A 26,738-nucleotide genomic window follows, 5' to 3' on the forward strand; every position below is an offset into this window, starting at 1 on the left:
CTGTCCAGCTCCTTTCACGTATGCCTATACGCATGTCCTGAGTGGCTCATCCCTGTCATCCTTGCACCTAGCGTCGGATTGATCCTCTTGTCTGCATGACCCTCTGGAATGGTCTTCATGCTGAGAGTGCTTTCGCACATGCTCCGATTCTACAATGTCAAGGTTTGTAGCGTCTGGTTTGTAGCATGTGGTGAATCCAGGTGGCTGATGTGTGTGTGCACTGAGCTGACGAAGTTTGCTTCCTCCAAATGGCTGCGAGATGATACAGCAGATGGTGAGGACTTCTTGTGAGCTTACATCCATGCACACCCTTCATCCAAAAGTGCTGTTCCACATGCGGATCCTGCATGTAGGGTTGATTACTGAAGTTTTCTCTCTTCTGGAAAGCAGTGTTCCGTGATGTCCATCGTGTGTGCGGTGAACTGATGTATGAAGAGGCCAGTGTGAAAAGTCTGGTACATGCTGTGGCTTTAGATGAAACAATTGTGCATTTGATGTGTTGAGGTTCGCCATTGATGAGCTAGATGTTTGCTTTCAAGGCAGACTCTCCGTTGACTGAAGCGTTGGACTGGAGACAGTCACTGAAGGTCTAAAAGTAGTTGATCGTTGAGACGTCTTGCTGCCTCTCAGTACCTCGGGGAGTAATAGAGGGGACTCATTGTAAATGACACTTTCCTCAAGAGGAACGATGTCGTTGAAAGACCTCGATGAAGCAGCTTCAAAGAAGATTTTGATGCTGAAGACTTTGTCTTGGAGGAGCTGGATGTCTTCATCTCCTTAGGTTGAGATGACTCCTTCTGCAACTAATCTGCAGCCTCCTTGCTGTCACAATCCTGTCCACGGGTACGTCAGGCAACAAACATGTACATCAGCAGTTAACACACGTTTATTAGACACATTATGAACTGATTTACCGGACATGACTTGAAAGTGCCGTCGTAATTTGTCTTTTGCACGTCTTTGAACACTAAACAAATATAACCAAAATTTAGCATTTAGCAAGTTCACAGTGAACACTGGAAGAACAAAGAACTGTGCAAGAAGGACATAATAAACGCGGATCAACCACCAATAGCCGGTACCTACGTCCAGGACACGATTTTATCAAATGAAAACGTAATTTCACGACTGAATTTTGACCAAAGAAAATACAAATGCGTATCAAATGCCGTATTGGGATCCCAAATTGCATCCTACCATCTCAGCGGGCGATGGATGAAAGAGTGACAAGAATGACAAATATTGGCGCGAAAGGGCAAAGGGGTGCTACTCGTGGATAAGTGTGACTGGACGTCTACTCAAAAAAGGGAACTTCAAAAGGATTTCAAGTGTTCCACTATCTTCGTATAGAGGATTGAGATAAGCACTTAAAAATGAGCCAGGACAAGGAAAAATGAGCTATTTCGGTCAAAATAATCCCGATTATTTGAATTAATTATAGCAGCACACGTAAGTTTGTAGATTGCCATTTTTGACAACAACAGAACATGCTGCATAAATTGTTGACAGAGATAGGCTCACTTACATCCATACCAACATCAGCACCTATAGGCTTGTGCAAAAAGTATTCTTCAACTGACACAATTTCCATAAACTTAGATGTTATTTCAGTGTAGCATAAATAATTTTCATGAAGAGTGCAGGATGAATCTTTGTCAAATATGACAGGCAAATTTGAAATCATCTCTGCTCTCCACACACAATTCTGTGGTTCCACGATGCACAATCCTATAGACCGCCATGTTAAATGCAACATATGTCATATTTGGGATTTCACTTTCTTAGGAAAGTACAAATTCTAGTACTTTTTTCTCTCGGTTGAGTCCCATCCAGGATTTGAACCCGCACCCTCAGAGTCAGGCACCTAATCGCCAGCACACAAAGTCAGCCGCCTAGCCCGCTCAGCCACCGCGACTTCCACAAAAATGAAAGTCGGACAACTGGTAGTCTAGACTGCGTACTTTGCGGGTTCGAATCCCGGATGGGACTCAACCGAGAGAAAAAAGTACTAGAATTTGTACTTTCCTAAGAAAGTGAAATCCCAAATATGACATATGTTGCATTTGACCACTTTCTAAATGGCATCGTGTAATCACGCCATGTTAAAGGAGTTCACAGCACTGAGGATATATTGATTAAATTGTTGCCATACAATAAGAAAAGCAACGGAAAATTAAACTGAAATTGTGTGATTGTAGGTAAACTGATTCCTCAGAAATGTGCGAAGTCTTGGATCTTACGAAAATGAAAACCAAGAAAATTATTTATCATACACTAAATTGACATGTAGGTCTATGGCAATGAGATCACGTTATGAATGCTTTAGGCATGCGCCTGTACACAACATAACATCTCAGTATGTGAACAATGAAACATTGTATTTAGTACGATTAACGTGTGGACAACATCAGTAATAACATCAACATAATATAATGTCTCAGTACCGGAACACAGAAATACTGTATTTAGTACGACTGACCTTTTGAAGACGCCAGCACCAACACAGCCTCAGTATGTGCACAATGAAATTTGTATTCATTACGACTTACCTGGAGAAGACATCAGCACCAACACCAGCATCATCACTCGCCTCAACACCAGCACCAACACAACATAACGCCTCAGTATGTGAAAAATGATATATTGTGTGTATTATGATTGATCCGGGGAGGACATGATTGAATAAATATATGAGAATGAAACACTGTTTTCTCTAAAGACCACTTTGATGAGATTTCAAGTTACATACTTGTTTGTGTTGGTTTGTTTTACACTCAGCAATATTCCAGCTCTACGACTGGAGGTAAGACAATGTGAGGTTAAATGAAATACTATTTTACGTCCAGTTCATTCCACCTAACACACTTGCATCTGCTCAACCCATGTTGAATGTAAGTGGGCATGGCACTATAGGACAGAGGGTTTATGAGTTAGGAGAGCAGCTGCTTTATCGTGTCATCACTGGCGCAGTCTGACGGTGTACGTCCTCGAGAATCATGTACAGTTCTGGCGACAGCTGACGCCTCCAGCAGAACTGATACACATTCCAGTCGGCTTCGTTCTGATGCCTGGGAAGAAAAACATATTGATGGTTTGCTCGTCCATACAGTTCACTCAGAATCATGACTGTAAAAACTGTTTGTTTTGTTTTCACCTCACACTTAACAATTTTCCAATAATACAGCTTACCTATTATCAAATCCAGCTGGACCTAAACAGATATCTATTAAGTGACAGTAAGACATTCCAGAAACATTGGGGGAGGTGTGGTTGAATGGGAGTTCGGATACTTAAGAATATTTTGCTCATATGTTGACCTGTATGGATGTATGTGTGGCTGCTTGTACTAGCCCAGCCTTAAGCTGGTAAAATTTCTCGTGGGGCACGCTTAAAAAATGAAGGGAAGGGGGAGGTGGGATCATTGATATGCAAGGAGGGTGTCACTTATCTTGAACAAAAATTATAATGGGGGGGGGAGGGGGGCGGTACATAAAAATCATCATCATTCCACACCCCCTCCTGTCCTTGCCCATCCCCTCCCACTTCTCTCTTTCTTTTTCTCTCAGAAAACCTAAATGCAGGTGGGTAAGAAACAGCTGTCAAAGCAAAAACACACCTGAGTTTCCATGTTAATCCTTTTGTTTTGTTTGTAAATATGTTTAATAAATTGAGCAACTTTACATTTCACACTTAATTCAAGAGAACCCGGATCAACAAACCAGGAATAAAACTGGCCTGGCCTAATATTCCAACTCACAACGCAATAATTCATCAAATTTGGTAGTGGCTTTAGTTGTTTTGTTACAAACAATCACAATTAAATTGATTTCATTTGTTATGTAGCCAGATGATTGATTGTTTCAGGGCCAGTATTGTAACAATATACGACCATACATATGCATTATCTTCATGTAATGATGCATACAATGTATGTGTTATTTATACTTTTGTTGGCAAGCTAAATGATTTATCATGCTCTGGTTATATTTATTATTCTTATAGATTCTATTGTGTATTTCAGGGTGTAAATGATGATGATAGTCATCAATAAAACCAAATCACACCTGTAGCAGTGTTGTCAACTTTGTTCATGACAAACAGTTAAAGCTGCTACATGCCTACCTTGTGAAGAGGGGTCATTTCATCCGAATCACGTGACACAGGGTCAGCCCCACGACTCAAAAGGAACTTGACAATGTCAGTGTGACCCATGTAGGCAGCTCTATGGAGAGGCGTGGCATGACCAGACCTTGTAGTGACATCCACATGGGCTCCAGCGTCCACCAGTGTCCGCACTACATCCAGGTGACCATTCCTGCTGGCGTAATGCTGAAATATTATGACAGAAATCAAATATTTTTTCTTACCATACCAATTCTATTTCTTGTTTTACGAATGCATCTGTAGTATTTCTTTTAAGAATAAAAAAATGAAAATGAATTTCATATGAAATGAATTTAGTGTCGCAAAAAGTGAAATCCTAATGGTGATGTGATATAAATGAAACATAACATCACTCAGCTAATTTTTAGTTGATATAAACAAATCAAAAGAGTTAAGGTGACTTCCAATGCTACTTTTTTTCATTTCGCACCTGCCTTTAGATTTTATGGGGACAAAAATCCAGAAAACCAAAAATTTAAAGTTTGTCTTAAATTAAATTTCTTTTGCTGCAATTAGTGTAAATCTCTCAGTGAAACATATGTATACATGATTTCAATTTTTCGCCATGTCATGTCTGTATCAAAATGTCTAACATAAAGAAAAAATAATTATTTCCTGATATTAAATACAATGACTGCATTCTGCATATCAAATATCTACTGAAGCTATTTGTAATTATAAAATTCCTCTATATTAACTTGAGAATTAACGACCATAGTTCGCATTGTGAGTTACAGTTTTTACAAACCCAAGTACCAAAGCAGTGTAGCCCGATTTGTCTGTTTTGTCAGCGTCTACATCTTTCTGTAGATGTCGCTTTACTTCAGTCAGATCTCCATTTAATGCAGCAGACCATATTCCACGCTCAAATTCTAATTCATCAAGCGTTTGGTGAACCGATGGTGAGCTGAAATGGCCTGAACATTTGTGATCCGTATGAGCCATTTGAAGTCATGTTTTTGACAAACCCTTGGGAGCAGTCATTTGACAGTATATTACACGGGGGAAACACGCTGTTAATAGTTTTAGATAAACTGACAATGAAAATATTCCCATATTCTGTGGAATATCCGAACTATTGATAATCTATAACACTAGCGAGCCATCTGAAGGATAATGCTGAATTCAACTTTATCTTCGTAATAACTACTCATTTTGTCAAACTCGACCCCAGCGCGTGCCCTAGCAGTCATGATAGGGAGAGACCTTCTCCAACGAAATATCGTCGTGGGGAGCATAGAGCTTTGTCATATGACCGTCACGTGAACGATCTCTTATCACATGAGTGGGTCGTCCCTCCTGATAACCATCGTCGAAAGAGAGCAGACGTGACTTAATCAACATGGGAAGACTGGCAGTTATCGCAGTGGCAGTTTTGGCGTGTCTTCATGTATCGGCTGCTTACGTACCGAGATTTCTCAATGGAAGACCAAGAGGTGGAATGGTTGGTCGTCCCGCATTCACACGAGTCTCCTCCGACCCCCTCCCACCCGATATGTGGATGGAACAGACATTAGACCACTTCAATGATGCCAACACTCAAACATGGCAGCAGGTAATGTGTAGAAACACTTATGAATAGTTGCAACATGCGTGATTGCCTACCTTTTATAGAAATAAATATTCGAAAACGTGAACGGGAATAGCAGAAAATCATAGGCGCTCGACTCTGGAAGTAGTATCCAGGGTATACGTCACATTACGTGTGTACTTCCAAATACTTCCAGAGTCGAGCGCCTATGTAGAAAATATCCATCATAAGATTGATAATAGAATCCATTGACCACAAAATAAATATTGTCACCATGGCAGCATCATGTCTTGACTGTTGGAGATATTATGGCAGTGTCATGTGTTGACTGTAGGACGCCATCATGTAGGTGTCATGTGTTGACTGTGGGACCCCATCTTGGCAGTGTCATGTGTTGACTGTAAGATGCCATCGTGTCAGTGTCATGTGTTGACTGTAGGACGCCATCATGTCAGCGTCATGTTGATGGCAGGACCCGGGCATCTTGGCAGTGTCATGTGTTGACTGTAGGATGCCATCATGGCAGTGTCATGTGTTGACTGCAGGACGCCATCGTGGCAGTGTCATATGTTGACAGTAGGACGCCATCGTTGTAGCATCATGTGTTGACTGTAGGACGCCATCATGGCAGGTTCATGTGTTGATAATAGGACCCATCATGGCAGACAGTCGCGTGTTGACTGTAGCATCATGACAGGGCCGTCTGTGGACTCTAGGATGCCATTGTGGTAGGGTCATGTATTAAGATGATCCAATGTTTATAAATGTTTCGTTATTCACATCAAATCCCATGATGTTTTGGAACATGAGAAGGTTATTTTCAATAATGACTGCTATGTTCTTTTAAGGGACTGGGGGTGGGGGGTAGACTTGTGGTTATGGGGTCTGTTCGTCACATTAAAGACATGGTGACGACTCCCCACATGAGTACACCATGTGAAGCCTATTTCTAGTGTCCACTGCTGGAATATTACCAAACATAATGATACTCACTCAGTGTTTGCAACGTATGTCATATTTGGGATTTCACTTTCCCAATAAAGTACAAATTCTAGTACTTTTTATTGGTTGAGTCCCATCTGAGATGCAAACCCGCACCCTCAGAGTCAGTCGCAGTGGCTGAGCGGCGTAGGCGGCTGACTTTGTGTGCTGGCAATTAGGTGCCTGACTCTGAGGGTCCCGAATGGGACTCAACCATTGTACTTTATTAAGAAAGTGAAATCATAAATATGACTTGAGGCATTTGACCACTTTCTAAATGACATCATGTAATCACACTCAGTGTTTGTTTGTCACTTTAAAGGCATGGTTTTGATTCCCGATATGGATACAATATGTGAAGGATATTTCTGGTATTGTTGGTCATGATATTGCTGTGATATTGCTTAAACTGGTGTATGACTAAACTCCCTCATTTACTTTGGTTTCAGAGATATTTTGTGAACGAGAAGTACTTCAAGCCAGGAGGACCTGTGTTTTTGATGATTGGCGGAGAGGGGACAGCTGACCCAATATGGATGGTGGAGGGAATGTGGGTAGAATACGCCAAGACTTACAATGCCATGTGTTTCCAGTTGGAGCATCGCTTCTACGGCAAGAGTCATCCCACACCGTATGTGTTCTTTCCTATTTGTCTATGAAGGTCTGTGGTCAGGCTTGTTGATCCCAGTCGGATCCCAGTTGCATAGACAGATGCTCAAGTTTTAGGTCACGTGATTGTCTGGTCCAGATTTGATCATTTGGAGACCGCTGTCATATAGCAGTAATATTGTGTTAAAATGTGCAGCGTTCAACCTGTTCATATTCTGTCATGAGTTATGACATGTATGACATTTATTTGAAGAGGAGGAGGGTCGTAACAAGCTTAACTGCTTTATAGAACTTTTATTTGAAAGCAAAAGGTTCCTGACCACATTATATAACATGATTGAGACATTTTGCCTCAGATTTTATAAAAATCAGTGGGAATTCATCAAAAGCAGAACACAGAACTAAAGCATGATTTCTTTTTTAATAAAATGTTCCTTTTAAAGAAACACTGGGAGATTGACCAAGCTTTGTTGTGCATGCTTCTTCTCTAATTTTATGTCAGGGGGAATGAGTGGAAGTATCAATTCATATTTGTTCGGATCTGTTGGGGAAATTGAGCCAGGCTGAGGTAATTAACAAGATATTTTAGATTTAGATTAAAATATGCTGTTACCATGGTTACAGGGACATCAGTGATGAGAGTCTGCAGTATCTGAGCAGTGAGCAAGCTCTTGCTGATCTAGCAGCTTTCATTCAGTTTGCCAAGTCCAAGTTTAACCTGGCTGACAACAAGTGGATATCATTTGGAGGATCTTATCCAGGTTTGTGCTTGAATTAGTTGAGCTTACTTTATGATTCACCGTTGTATTAACTCTCCACAACTGTTCATAACTTACATATTTTCAAAGAGAGAAAATATGCCTCAAGCCCGAGCTGAGTCCTGAAGGCCCTTTAGGCTACACGTAATTTTTAGTTGCCTCCTGAGAAAAGTCACTGAGATGATATGTTCTCACGTATTTGTATGCTTTTGAATAGATTATTAGTTTACGTTTTTATGGTTCGGCATATATGCTGGTTGTCCTCCTGAGGGGGTATGTAAGTCTCAAAACTTTCAAGTCAGTGTAATCTTACCAGGTTTTCTAAGCGTAGTATTTTGGCTAGCATTCAGTACTATCTGAGTTGAATGCAACATTAAAATACCTCTGAATTTTTAAGATAAAGTCTTAATGTAATTTTGATACCTGGCACTAGAGTTGGAATCAGAGACCAAATCCCTTATCGATTATAAGAGGACTTGTGGTGAAGGATTAATGATTATAGTCAAAATATATACAATTTTAATGTAATTACCATTTTTGAGGGGTTCACCCCAGTCTCTTTTCTGATTAATGTTTTTGGATTGTTAGTTCTGTCATGCAATGAAATGTATGCTTGTCAGAACTAAATTTAATCAGTATGTCCCGTGCTCAAGATAGATTATGTATTTTTACAATCAGTTAGTTATATTCCTTCTTTGGATGGATTTTCAATTATTTTCCATCACCGGAACACCACTACTTGATACTTACACTGCTACATGTGTTGCTGGTTTTGTTTGATCCCCAGGATCGCTGTCTGGATGGCTGAGGATGAAGTACCCACATCTCATCACAGGAGCTGTAGCAACAAGTGCCCCTGTGTTAGCTCAGCTGAACTTCGTGAGTAAGTATCTGTGACACATTCCCTTCTGCCTTGGGAAGTCATAGGTTTTCAGCAACCCATTCTTGCTGCACAAGTCAACAATGATCACCATTTGGTTTGGTTTACGTCTTTGAAGGGCATTTGGAAGTGAAATACATAGGAATGAAGATTTTTATGGATATCGACTTCTTTATTATGAGAACACAACGTTTCGGAGTTCACCATCCAGGTGAAGGATGATGAAGGAGTAAGCATTAACTCCGAAACGTGAAGGATGATGAAGGAGTAAGCATTAACTCCGAAATGTGTAGGATGAAGGATGATGAAGGAGTAAGCATTAACTCCGAAACATTGTGTTCTCATAATAAAGAAGTTGACATCCACAAAAATCTTCATTCCTGGTTTGTTTTAGTTGATGTTTGCACCAAAAGAGTACATTAATTGTAGTCCTATGACTTAGTAGAACCATCTTCGTTAAACAAGTGAGTGAGCTTAGTTTTATGCCGCATTTGGAGATATTCCAGCTACATCAAGGCAGGGGACACCAGAACTGGGCTGAACTGAACAAAGAAGGGAATTGAACATTGGTCTTTGACAAGCAAACGTTTTAACCACAGGCTGCCACACTGCTCTTGTTGTAAGAAGACAGTTATTTGTAGGGTCTTATAAAATTGCTAGAATGCTGTGGCCTTACACAGATATTATATTTACTACAGCTGCAATGAATCCAGTGTGAATGGAATATATTACATTTTGCGAACATGAATATTGGGTAACAAGACAAAAGTAGAGCTATTTATTCCTTATTTTTAGTGAAGTAGTATCAAACTAATTTTGGACCTATTTAAACCATTTCAATAGTTTGGAAATGATGAGGACCCGGCTGTATCAGACTTTAATGAAGCATTAACGTGCCATTAAGCGTTCATTTAATGTATCATTAAATTTAGTTGTGCTAATGTGTTAATGACGCTGTGTTGTCATTAGCGGGTCATTAGCTTAGTGAAGGTCCACTGGTATCATTAGAGTGTCATTAACTTAGTGAAGGTCCTCGGGTATCATTAGAGCGTCATTAACTTAGTGAAGGTCCTCGGGTATCATTAGATCGTCATTAACTTAGTGAAGGTCCTCGGGTATCATTAGAGTGTCATTAACTTAGTGAAGGTCCTCTGGTATCATTAGAGAGTCATTAACTTAGTGAAGGTCCTCGGGTATCATAAGAGTGTCATTAACTTAGTGAAGGTCCTTGGGTATCATTAGAGAGTCATTAACTTAGTGAAGGTCCTCGGGTATCATTAGAGTGTCATTAACTTAGTGAATGTCCTCGGGTATCATTAGAGTGTCATTAACTTAGTGAAGGTCCTCGGGTATCATTAGAGTGTCATTAACTTAGTGAAGGTTCCCGGGTATCACTAGAGAGTCATTAACTTAGTGAAGGTCCGCGGGTATCATTAGAGTGTCATTAACTTGGTGAAGGTCCTCGGGTATCATTAGAGTGTCATTAACTTAGTGAAGGTTCTCGGGTATCATTAGAGTGTCATTAACTTAGTGAAGGTCCACGGGTATCATTAGAGTGTCATTAACTTAGTGAAGGTCCTCGGGTATCATTAGAGCGTCATTAACTTAGTGAAGGTCCTCGGGTATCATTAGAGTGTCATTAACTTAGTGAAGGTCCACGGGTATCATTAGAGTGTCATTAACTTAGTGAATGTCCTCGGGTATCATTAGAGTGTCATTAACTTAGTGAAGGTCCTCGGGTATCATTAGAGTGTCATTAACTTAGTGAAGGTTCCCGGGTATCACTAGAGAGTCATTAACTTAGTGAAGGTCCGCGGGTATCATTAGAGTGTCATTAACTTGGTGAAGGTCCTCGGGTATCATTAGAGTGTCATTAACTTAGTGAAGGTTCTCGGGTATCATTAGAGTGTCGTTAACTTAGTGAAGGTCCACGGGTATCATTAGAGTGTCATTAACTTAGTGAAGGTCCTCGGGTATCATTAGAGCGTCATTAACTTAGTGAAGGTCCTCGGGTATCATTAGAGTGTCATTAACTTAGTGAAGGTCCACGGGTATCATTAGAGCGTCATTAACTTAGTGAAGGTCCTCGGGTATCATTAGAGTGTCATTAACTTAGTGAAGGTCCTCGGGTATCATTAGAGCGTCATTCACTTAGTGAAGGTCTTTGGGTATCGTTAGAGTGTCATTAACTTAGAGAAGGTCCTTGGGTATCGTTAGAGCGTCATTAACTTAGTGAAGGTCCTCGGGTATCGTTAGAGTGTCATTAACTTCTTGGAAAAGTGGATGTTGCACCAGAATTTTGTTTGAGCAGCACTGGATCTACCTAAATACAGCTATGAACTTACACATAAATGTAGAATATTAAATTGACTATCCCATTGTGTAAACTCAAGTGCAAATACTTAGGCTGTTTGAAAACTAGACACTGCTATATGTTATCCTGCAGTTTGTTATGCATTAAAAACAGTAAATTTCTCCACTTTTTATTGTACGCTGATAAAAATACTTTGCTCTATATTTTTAATTTGGCATCTTTACATAAAGTGTGAACGAACAAAATACTTTCTGATATCTGAACGACATAAGTACAGTGGAATCTGTCAAATTCGGACTCGACTGGGACCGACTTAACTCATTAAGGCCAAGAGCCGCGTATATGCGGCAAATTAATTAGCTTCTCACAGCGAGAGCCGCATATTGGGGGTAATAAAAAGCACCTCTTATTCAGCGAGAGCCGCGTATTAGGGGTTATGAAAAGCACCTGTCATTCAGCAAGAGCCGCGTATTGGGGGTTTTACATTTGAAATTCGTACTGTACCTATAATTTCAATCAATTTAGCAGTAATGATCAAAGATTAGCCTTTTTTACGAGAGAGGCTACTTTCTGTGTAAATCAGAAGAACTATTAATGTGTTTTGATAACAATTGCTTGCAATGTCGGGGGATTATGAGATGTTGCAGGAAGTAAGTGTTTGTTACTCGTCACTGCGAGTGAATACTAAGATACTATGTTTGCACATTGATTGAATTAACGGTGACAAGGTTACAAAACCTTCTTCTAAATTAAATCATTCATTCATTCGTTGTGATACTTCATATAATGAATCGTAGACATAAATAGCAAAACTGTATCACACTCATGTTCGTGTAGATTTGAAATAAACTAAGTTACTAATTTAGACCTAATTCATTTGCGATTATTGATTTTTTAAAGTTGACAATAATACATAATCGAATATGAAGTGATAACTCTTGCATCTACTCATAATATACATATATAGTACACATAAATCATACAAGGGTAACTGGGGTATTTTGTTCAAGCTGTTTCATGCTTATATGAAATGTGATTTTTCAATGCAATTTACATAAGCATTGTGTAAGAAACGTTTGTATTTGATCTCTGTAATTATCTTATCCTGTGTAATGATCATGTGTATCAGATCCATCGTCAATAAAAGGAGGATAAAATATCAGTTACGGAATTGATGCGTGTAATCATTCAATCAGACAGCACTAAATATATGCACACCTCTTTCAACCTCAAAATAACAGTCTCTGGTCGAATGCATGTCCAGGTAAACTTTTGTCCCGTGACAAGTGTAAAATAAACTTATGCACTGTTACGTCACTGAACAACCTGTTTTGTGGAGTCATGCCCATTGCCAATCTTCTGAACCTCGTTTGCTTTAAAACAAATATAAGTATGTCCATCTTCATGAATATATGCTGTAAAATTATTGAAGATGTACAGCAACAATGTGTGAAAGGTTTCTCTAAACTGCAAACAATGCTATTGTTTGAGGAGAATGTGGCAGAACCCCTGTTGTTCTGGTTGTTCTGGTGACGTACACTTTGCCATAGTATCGATGAAAATGCTATGAAAAACTTCTAACCACCCGTCCTCAGATTTTTCTATAGTAAATGTATGGCGCGTCTCCCTGCAATGAACGCCGCCATGCGGCAGTGGTTGCCTGGGTCAGTGTCGGAGCGTTAGCGCAGGCGCATCAGACCCAGGGAACCAGGCTGTAAATCTAGATGAACCAAAGCGACAAACTGAATCTGTTATATGTAAGTCACAGACTAGCTTATTAGTACTTTCCTTTAAATATTCAGTATACACTACTAGTTGTGTTGTACAAATGGTACCGTATACCATTCTCATCAGTTGTTGGGCACAATGTGTGAAGCCCACGCGATACTGCTGGAATATAGCTAAAATCACCGTAAAACTAAATTCACTCATTCTCTTCAGTTGTTGCATTTCAGTCGTTATTCTTTTACATTTCCAAAATACTAAGACATGTGTGTTCACCATCTGAGAACAAATACGCCCCATCACCTTGCCCTTCCAATGTGACAAGTTCTCACGATACGATTGGTCAAAGTATCAGCCAATATCATGAGTAACTGAGATATAATGCGTTACATTCGGGATATTTTATCCCATCACACGACGGGAAGCTTTGTTTAGCATCAAGTAATGATAAATGTATCATGCAGTATGTATGTGTATGAATGGTGACGTATGTTTGCATATATAAATTTGTATATTTGTTCATCTCGTACGTACAAAGACCGCGTAGGTGTTGATAAAAATACAGCACACACTGGCAAAGGGGTATAAGAGACACATGCAGTAAATTACATGAAATGCTGTAATATATGTATTCACATCGGCCTCTTTTCCATTTACATCTTTACGACACAATTAAATAATCAGTACTTGTTTGTGAGACTAGACAGTTTCCTGTCATATCCGAGACCTGCCAGGGAAATCAGGCATGATTAGCACTAATTAGCCTCGTCGCAGCAATCAGGCAGTCAGCGAGGGGTCCCAGGTGTTGGGCAGTGGAGCGGCTCCAGGGCTTAATGAGTTAATTGTCCCAATTACATAGAGTCTGAATTTGACGTGAAAACCTTTCGTAGAGCATCACACCGATGTTGTCATATTTACCATTGAGCCTTCACTTGGTTTCTGCATTTACATTTTTGGCATGGGAGGGAGGTGGGAGGTGTCGATTCAGCATATTTTATTAACTTGATCTTAGAAGCCAAGCTTAATGTTGCATATGCACGTCTTCGCTTTGGAGGTGGTTCAGCCATTTTGCTACTGATGAAAAATAATTGACACTGTTCTCTATTTATAATAAAATGACAGTGACACTGAGTGACACTGAGCTGAGTCCTCTTGGTTGAGTTGTTACTTTACTGATTAACCCGATAATCAGCTTGAGGTCAGGGACCGCTAATTAGGCCACTCACTTCACCTCCAGCCGGAAGTCCGACATAATCAGCATTTTTTCATAGTCAATTGCCTTGTCGGGCCGAGATTTTAGTCCGAATTCCGAATTATACCGAGTCAGTTTTATTCAGAGTTTGTGTAATGATAGCTTAACTAAGTTCTGCCGGGACCACCACTAAGGTCCCAATTGTAAAGAAAACCGATTTACCCAAGGTCCGAATTTGACAGATTCCACTGTATGTATTAAATTACTTTGTGTGCTTATGTATAACATTATACACTCTATCTTCAAAATGAGTCATATGTGCTGAAATGACTTTTCTTCTATCAAATCAAATGACGAGGGAGAGGTCATACTCTTATATAGGTAAAGGGCCATCACTCTGCTTGGCTTACACTAAGTCATTGTAACCCTTATCACTTGGGGAGAGTTTGCTGTGTATGAGGACACTAACCTTTTGTGGTGTTGTGTTCATGTAATTATTGAAAACAATGATAGTCAAACATTTAGTAGATCTATTTCATATCCACATAAAAATTACAAAACTATTAAAATGATTTAATTATTTCGTGAAATGTATATGCACACATTTTCAGAGGAATTGTCTCTTTCACTGAATTTATTTGTGTTCCTCTATTAACAAAACAATGGCGTATTTATTCATTGGCCAGGTGCACATTTGGATTTGGGAAGAAATAGATCTACTAAATGTTGATAATGAAATTATTTTCATGAAAACTTATCTCACTGATACACAAAATATGCACAAATAGGGAAAGTGTAATCCACAGGACACGTTGATTTTGTTATGTTATTCAACCGACTTTCGCCTCAAAGAAATTACAAGATATGTGCAACAATGTTGACATATGTCATCACTGACATTGGTCGACTTATCATAAAATGGGAGCTTCATGGACATGAGGTACAAACCATTTTGTGAATGAACATTTGTCCAATAATGTATTGTGTAAGTAATCAGAAAAGTTCTGACTATCTGCGTATGGTTATTTAGTTTTACTGTTTTCATTGAATAGGCCAAAACAGTCAATAATTGCCCATGTTATTCTCCATGATATTGCATCTTTCGTGTGAATATATCTGTATTGTATCTGTTTTTAATATTCTAGTTCCTGCAACGACACTCTTTCTGTATTGTGCATGGGAAAATTTTGAGCCCATGCATGCTACAAATGGGCGAACTGATGTCTAAAACACTGAGAAAATGCTGCTCAGTATCAAAATCTGATGTTTTCTTTGTTTACATTTCTAGCAAAGTGCTGTGTTATGAGCACAATGTTCGTTTTCAATCTGAATATGTTTCGTTTTCTTCTGCCTAATCATTTGGAATTTGATTCTAAACTGTACGAGGAATTCAGTGATCCATTTGTTACAACTGAATGTGAAATATACATGTTGTAAAAGGCATCCTATATGACCAACCTTAGGGAAACTTTTTTGGGGTGAACAAAACACTGTCCAATATGGCGGAAAGCTCACTTCAGCGTTCATGTTCGTGTATTTTCCAAAACATCCCAACTGATTCTAGTTTTATCAGAGACATTTCAGAATTACTGAGATATGTTTCTTCACAGCTGTACAAATATTTGTTTCTGTACCGAGGTTTAGCTTTAAAAATGCCATTTAGAATTTGACAGACAGTTGAGAGTAACGCTTATGTGTTTAGTTCAGGGAATTGTGTGAAATATTTAGGGGAAACCACCGAATTTAATGAAAATATTAACCTTAGGATGTCATAAGATAATGATGCGCTGCTAAGTGTTTGATACAAGCAATTTTAATGGTGCAATTAACTAATGATGCATTAAGGATTTATTGTATCATTAGCCGGGTTTAATGCTGGCATTAGTTAATGAAGCAATGATACAACTGGATCCAGGTATTGTCAAAGTTGATGTACAAGAGTGTTGAGTATTTACTTATTTTTCTCAGGTACATCCTTTTCACCCATCTCTCTATGGCAAATAACACCTAAATTCAAATAAAAGTCACTCTTTCTTTAAATTCATGCATAGTGATAAAGAATTTTATTCACAAGGAAACAGGCCCAGTTCAATGAATATGTGAGTGAATCATAGCAACCTTAGTATTTATCAATAGAGACATGCAAAAAAAATTAGCCAGGATTTGCAATGTCTTGCAAAAATCGTACATCAGATATGGACATATACAGTCAAAGTACACTGCTTATTCTGAGTCTAACAAACTCTAGTTGAAGGTCGCATCAGCTAGGTTTTCATGTTGCCCATTCAGAATGCAGGTTACCAAATCGCGAGTACCTTTTGAACTTTTACCTCGAAAAAGTTTGTACCTGAACATTTCTGAATGCCGTTATCTGTGCAAACACTTCTACATGATGCATATGGAGCACGTCACAACAGTGAGTAGACAGTCACTGAAAATAGTGTGTTATGTCAATATTCAAGGATGTCATTTTGTTGAAATGTTACCTATTGGTAACCATGTCATCAGAAAGATCTAAGTGTATGTATCATGCAGATCAAATTTCGGTGTTTACTTACACTCTGTAAACCTTTGTGTACGGTATATGACCTTAGATAAGCCAAAATTTGAGGAGGCCTTAGTCTGTAGAAGGGGGTTAGCATATCTGCAGACTTCTTTCATCAACTTGTTTTCTGGTGGTAAACTTTGCCTGAATGTACGTGAGAAAAATACTTTGTCCATGCAGATGTCAAATTTGCTTAGAAGATATACCGATGTTGAGTTAGGCACTTTGAGTTATAACATTATTAGTAGGCAACACTATCCGTGCAATGACTTCTTATGTCGTGTACTGTCTCGCAGACTACCTGGCCGTGGTGCGTGATTCACTGGCGACGACAGGGCCTGGTTGTAACAAGAACATCCTGGAGGCTACGGAGGAGGTGGAACTGAGGCTGCAGACACAGTCTGGTAGGGATGAACTCAAGAAGCTCTTCAAGTAAGTTACTGCTTGTCCTTTGGGCCATATAACTGCTGGTCCTTTGGGCCGTGTAAATGATGATCCTTTAGGTCATTCAAAGGAAGATTCTTTGGGCCATGTAACTGATGATCATTTGGGCCATATAACTTCTGGTCCTTTGGGCCATGTAACCGATGATCCTTTGGGCCATGTAACTTCTGGTCCTTTGGGCCATGTAACTTCTGGTCATTTGAGCCATGTAGCTTCTAGACCTTTGGACCATGTAACTGATGATCCTTTGGGCCATTCAAAGGAAGGCTCTGCCATGTAACTGACAGTTTCTTTGCAGCATATAACTGATTGTCCTTAGGGCCATGTAACTGCTGATCCTTTGTGCTATTTAATTGATGATCCTTAGGACCATTCACCTTATGATCCTTTGGGACATGTAACTGACAGTTCTTTGGGCCATTTGACCTTTGGTCCTTTGATCCTTTGATCCTTTGGACCTTTAACTGCTTATGTTTTTGGCCATTTAAGAGTTTATCCCTCAGGGTAAATTAGGCAATGGGTCTTAGGCTATTTCACTGATTATTCTCTGTGCCGTTTAACTGTGGTTTGTTGACAGAGTTTGGTCCCTTTGTTACTTATCCGTGGGTGCCACCTTTAATTTTCATTATTTTCTGTGTGTTTCACAGCTTGTCATGTTTTGGAAGGTGCCCAAATATCTTTAGTTTATATTATTTAGTTAACATTCTTCATCTATCTTACATTTACAAAACTGTCACGTTGAAAAATATGTATTTATGCATATATGCGTGTGTGGATGGACATGATATAGCACTCATGGATCCTTTTGCAAAGGGAAGTAGCTCTATCTACAAAATATTTACTTTGTCTCTCTTTCTTAATCATGTAACATTGTATCTTAACATTCCCTTTCAAATACAGTTGTGTTGGAGCGCGCCTACACTGATATTTTTATTGATGCAAAATGAAAAAATATTGACAAATTTCTCAGGGTCGAAGCTTTATGCTGAAATAGCCATTAGTTAGTCTCCTCAAATTGTGACACACTAGTGTTTGACTGTAGTATAGTTTGGGGCATTTTTGTACCCTACCTCCAGAATAAAACTGGTATATTCTCCTCTGAAAAATTGTCAACATATCCTGTTTCAAAGCTTAGGTAATTGGCACAGGACAGCATGAATGCCATATAAAATATATGGCATCTTCAGTATTTGGTTACAAGATATAGAATCTTCAGGTTTCATGTCAATTTCGTAGAGAGGGCACTTAGTATTGAATCCTCTTTAATACCCAGCTGAGTTAAGGTTTGTTCTGCCATAGTCTGTGTGATGACATCGACGTAAGCAACGCAAACGATGTGGCAAATCTGTACCAGACCTTAGCCGGCAACTTCGAAGGTGTAGTCCAGTACAACAAGGACAACCGGGCATTTGAGGTTAGTATAAGGACAACCAAGCATGTGAGGTTAGTAGAAGGACAACCAAGCATGTGAGGTTAGTAGAAGGACAGCCAAGCATGTGAGGTTAGTATAAGGACAACCAAGCATGTGAGGTTAGTAGAAGGACAGCCAAGCATGTGAGGTTAGTAGAAGGACAGCCAAGCATGTGAGGTTAGTAGAAGGACAGCTGGGTGTTTTAGTTAACTTCAGCAAAGACATGAGGGTGTTTGATATCAGTACATGGACAAAAGAGTGTTTGAGGTCAGTACAACAAGGACTTAAAGGTGTTTGAGGTCAGTACAACAAGGACACAAGTTCTTTAGGTCAGTACATCAAGAACACAAGTGTTTGAGTTCATTACATCAAGGACACAAGAGTGTTTGAGGTCAGTACATCATCGACACAAGTTTTTTAGGTCAGTACATCAAGGACATAACAGTGTTTGATGTCAGTACAAGGACATAAGGATGTTAAGGTCAGTACAAGCACAAAAGGGCATTTCAGGTCAGTACAACAATACCCACTTGATATATCAACGTTATTGTTGCAAGGGGCAGTGGGTAGCAAGATCACCTTAGCAACACAATACAGAACCTGTAATGTTGCAGTGGATGCCAAGATTACCATGGCAACATGATGTATTAGCTGTATTTTTGGAGGGGGCAGTGGGTACTAAGACCACAATGGAAAGATGATGTATTGTTGCAGGGTGGAGTGGGTGCAAAGATTACCAAGGCAACATGATGTATTGGCTGTATTGTTGCCCTGGATACCAAGATTACCATGGCAACATGATGCATTGGCTGTATTTTTGCAGGGTGGAGTAGGTGCCAACATCACACTGGACACACTGTGTGACTTGATGACCGATGCCTCCATCACTCCCATTGAACGCTATGCCAGTGTCAACAATCTCCTTATGACCACATACAAGCAGAAGTGTGTTGACTTTGTCTACTCCAAGATGATCGATGACATGAAAAAGATTGACTGGAACAGCAGTGCTTCAGAGGGAGGTGAGCAAATACATCATCATCATCATCATCATCATCATCATCATCATCATCATCATCATCATCATTAATTTTCATGATGGACAGGATATTTTTATGTCCATAAAACAACAGCACTGACAAATCTCATTTCACTTTTACTTATCTCAATATTTGATTGGTTTGAATCAGCTGATTTGATCACTGCATCTCCTCAGAAGTAAAGAGCAGGTTATTTAAGCTCACAAACAACATGGTAACGCCTTCAGGGATAACTGTGCTGTTCCGAAAATGACAACCCTGGAAATGCATGCTGAGTTGTTTATAGAAAAATACTACATTGACATAACCTCAGTGTCCTTAACAGCTGGAATAAACTATATAGTGATGCAGGCATGTCATATTTCTGCCCAAGTTGTTTTTGCACACATACTCTGAGTCACAAAGAATAGTGCTCAGGTCTAGTGAGTGCATATAAAAGTATTTTCTGTAAGTGTAGGCTTCAGCTGAGTCCAAGATTACAACCAGAGGTCCAGACATGCAAAGAACATTTTATTTTGGGAAACAACAGGTTTTATCTGCATAATTCAATATGGATTTGTGTTCCCGACCTATCACGACAAGAAGATCTACAATGGCTTATCTATGAGATCTGCTTTTCTATGGTCATAAGCAGTTATAATTTCAGTTAGTCAGAGTTAATTTTGTTTTCCAGGTCGCCAGTGGACCTACCAGACATGTACAGAGTTTGGCTTCTTCCAGTCATCAGATTTAGACAATCAACCATTTGGCCATGGTTTTCCTGTCAGGTGGGTTCATAGACACTATACAGGAAGGTCGACAGTCATAGGCATACAAGTACCATCAAACAGCATAAATACCCAGTTTACCCCAGGTTCAATACTCACATGAATTGATGACTAGCAAAGGAATATGTGCAGATTAAACTTAAACATCGTAAGTTTCACACAACCCAAAAATATACTTTGAGAGAACACACTGACACACAGGTCAATTGATGACTAAAGAAACAGTATACAGGAACAAAACTTATGCTTTAAAACCACATACGAGGGCTGGTCAAAAAGTTCTAAGCCTACATAACTTCTAGACTGTTGACACTAACTAATCTTAGGAGTTTTGTTGGACGGTGTTCTTCATCAGCATTTCCAGTGATTTTACTCAAACAGATCAACTAGTTTGAAAGCAGCAGGTCCTTGAAGCGTATTGGGCTATACATACGAGTAAAGCAGATTTGAGTTCATCATTACCGGCATAGCATTCTCCACGGAGATGTTCATTCAATTTTGGAAATTGGTGAAAGCGGCTTGGGGCCAGGTCAGGTGAATATGGAGGATGAGGAAGTTCTTCGAAGCCACATTGATATGTTGCAGACTTGGCCAATTGAGACAAAGCATTGTCATGTAAAATCAGAACTCCAGCCCTCAACATCTCTCACATTGTGCTTGTAGATATACCCCAGTATGCTTCAAGGACATGTTGCTTTCATAATAGTTTATCTATTTGAGTAAAATAACTGGAAATGCTGATGGCTTTCTCTGTCCAGCATCCCTAAGTCTAGAAGTTTTGTAGGCTTAGAACTTTTTGACCAGCCCTAGGAACTGTGACACAAATGTAAAATGATTGAATTTTTCCAAAGCGGCGTCTGACTGCACTGGAACCTTGTGTCCATGCCAGGTTGTGTTTGGTGCCTGGCTACCTGTTCTAGTCACGCAAGGAAACTACCACGTGACGGACTGGATGGCCAGGCACTGAGGCATGTTGGAATGTGTGCCATTGTTCTCCAGTGATATGGAGTGTTGTTAAGATGACAATCACTGGATTTTCTGTTCTAGACATGATTAGTGACCTATTGTCTAGTGTAGCAGTGAAAACATGCACACTCATGAACACACATGAATACACATGCACACGCATGTATACAGCTGCACACACATGAATACTGCTGTACACACATGCACACTCATGAACACACATGAATACACATGAACACGCATGTATACAGCTGCACACACATGAATACTGCTGTACACACATGCACACCCATGAACTCACATGACTACACATGCACACTCATGAATACAAATGCACACACATGACTGTACGTGTATATGAATACACATGCATTCACATGAATACACATGTACACACATGACTGTACATGCACATACATGAACATACATGAACCCACATGCCCAAGCATGAACACACACTTTAAAACAAATATGGTTTGCTGAACACAAATTCTCTCCCGGGTCTTCACTGGGTTGACAACCTGAGTAAGCATGTCTTGTTTTGTTTTCAGTTTTTCTGTGCAACAGTGTATGGACATCTTTGGCTCAAAGTTCAATGCTGATCTCATACAGCATGGCATCAACCGCACTAACACCAACTACGGAGGGTATGGAATAAAAATTACCAAAGTTGTCTTCCCTAACGGTTCCATTGATCCCTGGCATGCACTTGGAATTACATCAGACCTTGGACCAGATGCCACAGCCATCTTCATAAACGGTAAACTAATTCGAGGTTTTATTTCTGATACACTTATGTGTTTGTTTGACACAAACTGTGGGCTGTGAGGCCGAAGTTTTGTTTTAATTTTTTCATACACATGTTACAGGGGTTCAAAAATCCCATCGCCCGACGCCTAGGACAAGTCAGTTTCATTTCGGAGAATCAAATAAAAGTATCTTACTTGTCTACTGAGAAGATAATTTCCACTTATGGTTTCAAACTACAAATAATCTTGGATTTCATTTCATATGTCCTCATGATGGAGCTATTAAAGTTATAGTAATAAAGTAGAGCTAGTAGAGAGTGAAATTATCACTCTTCCATAAATAGTCCAGTAGACATTAGCATCATGCATTGTGTCATAAAATCAGGACAAGTGGAAAATTAGTCAGGACAAGTTACTTTCTTGAAGTCACTTGCCCTGTGGCAAGAGGCTTTTCAAAATATTTTTGAACCCCTGCATGTATACTACCCATCAAAAGTTTAGACTCACTAGTCTAAATGTAGCCACTTACCACAGTTAACTTATCGAAACTAGATTTTGCAAAATATCCTATACTGTTTACTGAAGACTGTTTACTCGTGAACTGATGTATTTGTAATGACAAATTTGTGGTGTTGAAAAGGTTACTGTCATGAGTTCAATAAATGATGACACTCAGTGAAAATTGGCAATTTCTGAACAAAAGTTGACACCAAAATGCACATGCACATTATTTGCACATGCTTCTCAGCAATTTGACACATGGTCCTCTTGCAATGCATCTGCATATGGTTTGCAGTTGTCTCCTATGTTAGTGTAGAAATTGATCTTTGATTTATTCACACACACACACGCACACACACACACACGTACAGAGGGAGGGAGAGAGATACAGTATATATATACACACACACATTACTTATAATGAGTACTTTAAGTGAGTCGTAACTTTTGATGGGTAGTATATGTATTTGTAAAATAGAATCTGATAAATATGTACATCTGATTAAGTTGCTCATTATGTTTACAAAATGCATGCTGTATTATTTCGATGTTAATAGTCTCATATCAAAACTATCTAGTTACATCTGAAGTATATATCAATTTTCACCAATAGAAAATATTGATACACTTGTATAATATGCAAGAAAACATGTTTTAGAGAATATTGTAATGATTCATTTATATAAACCAGTTACAAATCTACAAAGAAACACTCACAAGTGATATGTTACTAAATCATCTTTGGAAGTAAACTCTGTTAGCCACTCAATATAAACATTTTTAACCATATATAGGTCAGTCGATCTCTCAAATCAACCATGAAGCACCCATACTGATGCATTTGCCTATATATATATGTCAGTCAACAACTCAAATCAAACATACAGCACCCATACTCATGCATTTAGCCACTTATAGATCAGTCAACAACTCAAATCAAACATACAGCACCCATACTCCACATATATGTCAGTCAACAACTCAAATCAAACATACAGCACCCATACTCCACTTAAAGATCAGTCAACAACTCAAATCAAACATACAGCACCCATACTCCACTTATAGATCAGTCAACAACTCAAATCAAACATACAGCACCCATACTCCACTTATAGATCAGTCAACAACTCAAATCAAACATACAGCACCCATACTTATATCTTTAGCCACGTGTAGATCAGTCAACAACTCAAATCAAACATACAGCACCCATACTCATACATTTAGCCACATGTAGATCAGTCAACAACTCAAATCAAACATACAGCACCCATACTCCACATATATGTCAGTCAACAACTCAAATCAAACATACAGCACCCATACTCCACTTAAAGATCAGTCAGCAACTCAAATCAAACATACAGCACCCATACTCCACTTATAGATCAGTCAACAACTCAAATCAAACATACAGCACCCATACTCCACTTATAGATCAGTCAACAACTCAAATCAAACATACAGCACCCATATTTATATCTTTAGCCACATGTAGATCAGTCAACAACTCAAATCAAACATACAGCACCCATACTCATACATTTAGCCACATGTAGATCAGTCAACAGCTCAAATCAAACATACAGCACCCATACTCATACATTTAGCCACATGTAGATCGGTCAACAACTCAAATCAAACATACAGCACCCATACTCATACATTTAGCCACATGTAGATCAGTCAACAACTCAAATCAAAAATACAGCACCCATACTCCACTTATAGATCAGTCAACAGCTCAAATCAAACATACAGCACCCATATTTATATCTTTAGCCACATGTAGATCAGTCAACAACTCAAATCAAACATACAGCACCCATGCTCATACATTTAGCCACTTATAGATCAGTCAACAACTCAAATCAAACATACAGCACCCATACTCCACTTATATATCAGTCAACAACTCAAATCAAACATACAGCACCCATACTCATACATTTAGCCACTTATAGATCGGTCAACAACTCAAATCAAACATACAGCACCCATACTCCACATATATGTCAGTCAACAACTCAAATCAAACATACAGCACCCATACTCCACTTAAAGATCAGTCAACAACTCAAATCAAACATACAGCACCCATACTCCACTTATAGATCAGTCAACAACTCAAATCAAACATACAGCACCCATACTCCACTTATAGATCAGTCAACAACTCAAATCAAACATACAGCACCCATACTTATATCTTTAGCCACATGTAGATCAGTCAACAACTCAAATCAAACATACAGCACCCATACTCATACATTTAGCCACATGTAGATCAGTCAACAACTCAAATCAAACATACAGCACCCATACTCATACATTTAGCCACATGTAGATCAGTCAACAACTCAAATCAACCATACAGCACCCATACTCATACATTTAGCCACATATAGATCAGTCAACAACTCAAATCAAACATACAGCACCCATACTCATGGAGATATCCATTAATCTACAAATATACAGTTCTGCAATGTTTATTTGCTGAGTATTTAAGTTAGAATTAACCCACGTAATACGAGTATGTGACTGAAGGGATCACTTTCACTCAGACACCAATTAATTTTGGATCCTGATGTAGGTTGAAATTGGTGATGTTCTGTGTTTCAGGAACTGCACATTGTGCCAATATGTACCCTCCAAGAGACTCCGACGTGCCAGAACTGGTTCAAGCCAGAGCTACAATACAGAAACTGATAGGCCAATGGCTAGAGTAGACACCAATATGAAAATAATCTTACACATTCCTTCAACACAGTAGCTCAAATTTGAACCATTTAGTTGCATAACTTAATATTTTTAAAGCTAAAATAATGGACTTTTAAATCACCATGTAAATAGTTTAGTAAGAGAGACACTTTTGTGCCATATTTTTATCAGGAATTAGAATGTAGATTTTAGACACAGTCCAGGTTTTAAGAAAGAATGGACTGATAGATGCCATTCAACCAATGCGACGAATCCAAATAGTGGTTTGTCTCATGACTTGGTCAATCGTATGTCATACAAGTTGCTTGGCTTGATATCCATAATATCAATCACAGAATTAATTTGTCCATTCTCACTCATTCACAAACAGCTGTTGTTTCATTCGCATGTTACAGAGTGGGGCATTAAGCAATTGACAAACCAACAAAGAATATTTTTATGATTGGTTGTTATTTGGTGTTCCCGAACCAGGCACTGCATCAGTTCGATGTATGTTTTAGCCTTGGCTGTTTTTGTCTGTGTTTTAATCAGGTATGATGAAGGTCTTTCAAGAATGTTTAATAAATTACTACTTTTGTACAGTATTTTAATAAATTTTCATATGTTTTATGTTTGTGTCCGTGATACATTTTGCGCACAGAGAAGGTGTGATGCATTGGATTATGAATGCTTTTAGTCCATGGTTCTGTTGCTCAACCCAGTTCTACTTCGCTGACTATGTTCATTTTCTCTCACACTATGTCACCTTGTCAGGTTCTTATATTTCATGGCTCTGCTTGTAGACATGACCAACAGGATCAGGTGGTCAGTGGTCAGGCTCGCTGACTTGGTTGACACATGTCATTGGTTCCCAATTGTACAGATCGATGCTCATGCTGTTGATCAATGGATTGTCTGGTCCAGACTTGATCAGACTAAACTCACTTAGTCACTCAGTCTTATATTTCTTCTTCCCAGGCTAATTTCTCAAAGCATTCATTAGGACAGTCCTATCGCAATGTTAAAGTATGGGCGTTATGATCACCTTTAGAAGGGCTATGATCACTTTGAGGAACCGGGTCCTGGACAGTGAAATACAATGGTCCCAGCTCCCGGACAGATTCTCTCTTTCGGGACCCATGTTACACCATGTAATAGAGTATGCTATCATTGCTCTTGTAACATGTTATCTTCTGGGTCACCGATTTTTTCTGAAAATTTACACTCTTGGTTTCTTGGCACCAATTTGCAATACATACTCCACATTCCTAAACACTGATATTCCTGTGATTCATAGATGCCTTGTTCTCAAGTAATTTTCCTTGGTACCAATAATATATTTTCCAAGACAAATATTCCGGTGACAGGAATATTCCGTGTTTTCCCACATGGATGTCCACCGTTAAATACAGCTCCAATTTGTGTTATGTGACACAGTGACACAGATAATCTCTT

General features: G+C 39.1%; 2 protein-coding genes across 2 annotated transcripts; one reads left to right on the forward strand and one right to left on the reverse strand.

The window, feature by feature from the left end:
• Positions 1 to 870: 870 nt before the first annotated feature.
• LOC137281318 (ankyrin repeat domain-containing protein 39-like) lies at positions 871 to 5,128 on the reverse strand. Its single transcript, XM_067812491.1, has 3 exons — positions 4,921 to 5,128; positions 4,123 to 4,329; positions 871 to 3,068 (listed from the first exon to the last, which is right to left on the reverse strand). Exons 1-3 carry the CDS (start codon positions 5,107 to 5,109, stop codon positions 2,931 to 2,933), a joined length of 534 nt encoding a protein of 177 aa, XP_067668592.1. The 5' UTR covers positions 5,110 to 5,128; the 3' UTR covers positions 871 to 2,930.
• A 19-nt stretch (positions 5,129 to 5,147) lies between these two features.
• On the forward strand, positions 5,148 to 25,913 carry LOC137281319 (putative serine protease K12H4.7). Its single transcript, XM_067812492.1, has 10 exons — positions 5,148 to 5,719; positions 7,126 to 7,307; positions 7,910 to 8,046; positions 8,831 to 8,926; positions 16,996 to 17,131; positions 18,443 to 18,557; positions 19,378 to 19,576; positions 20,268 to 20,361; positions 21,879 to 22,087; positions 25,206 to 25,913. The coding sequence occupies exons 1-10, from the start codon at positions 5,507 to 5,509 to the stop codon at positions 25,310 to 25,312; spliced, it is 1,488 nt and encodes a 495-aa protein (XP_067668593.1). The 5' UTR covers positions 5,148 to 5,506; the 3' UTR covers positions 25,313 to 25,913.
• The last annotated feature ends 825 nt before the right edge of the window (positions 25,914 to 26,738 follow it).

This window comes from Haliotis asinina, chromosome 4, assembly GCF_037392515.1.
Source record: "Haliotis asinina isolate JCU_RB_2024 chromosome 4, JCU_Hal_asi_v2, whole genome shotgun sequence".
In the NCBI taxonomy this organism is placed as follows: Eukaryota; Metazoa; Mollusca; class Gastropoda; order Lepetellida; family Haliotidae; genus Haliotis; species Haliotis asinina.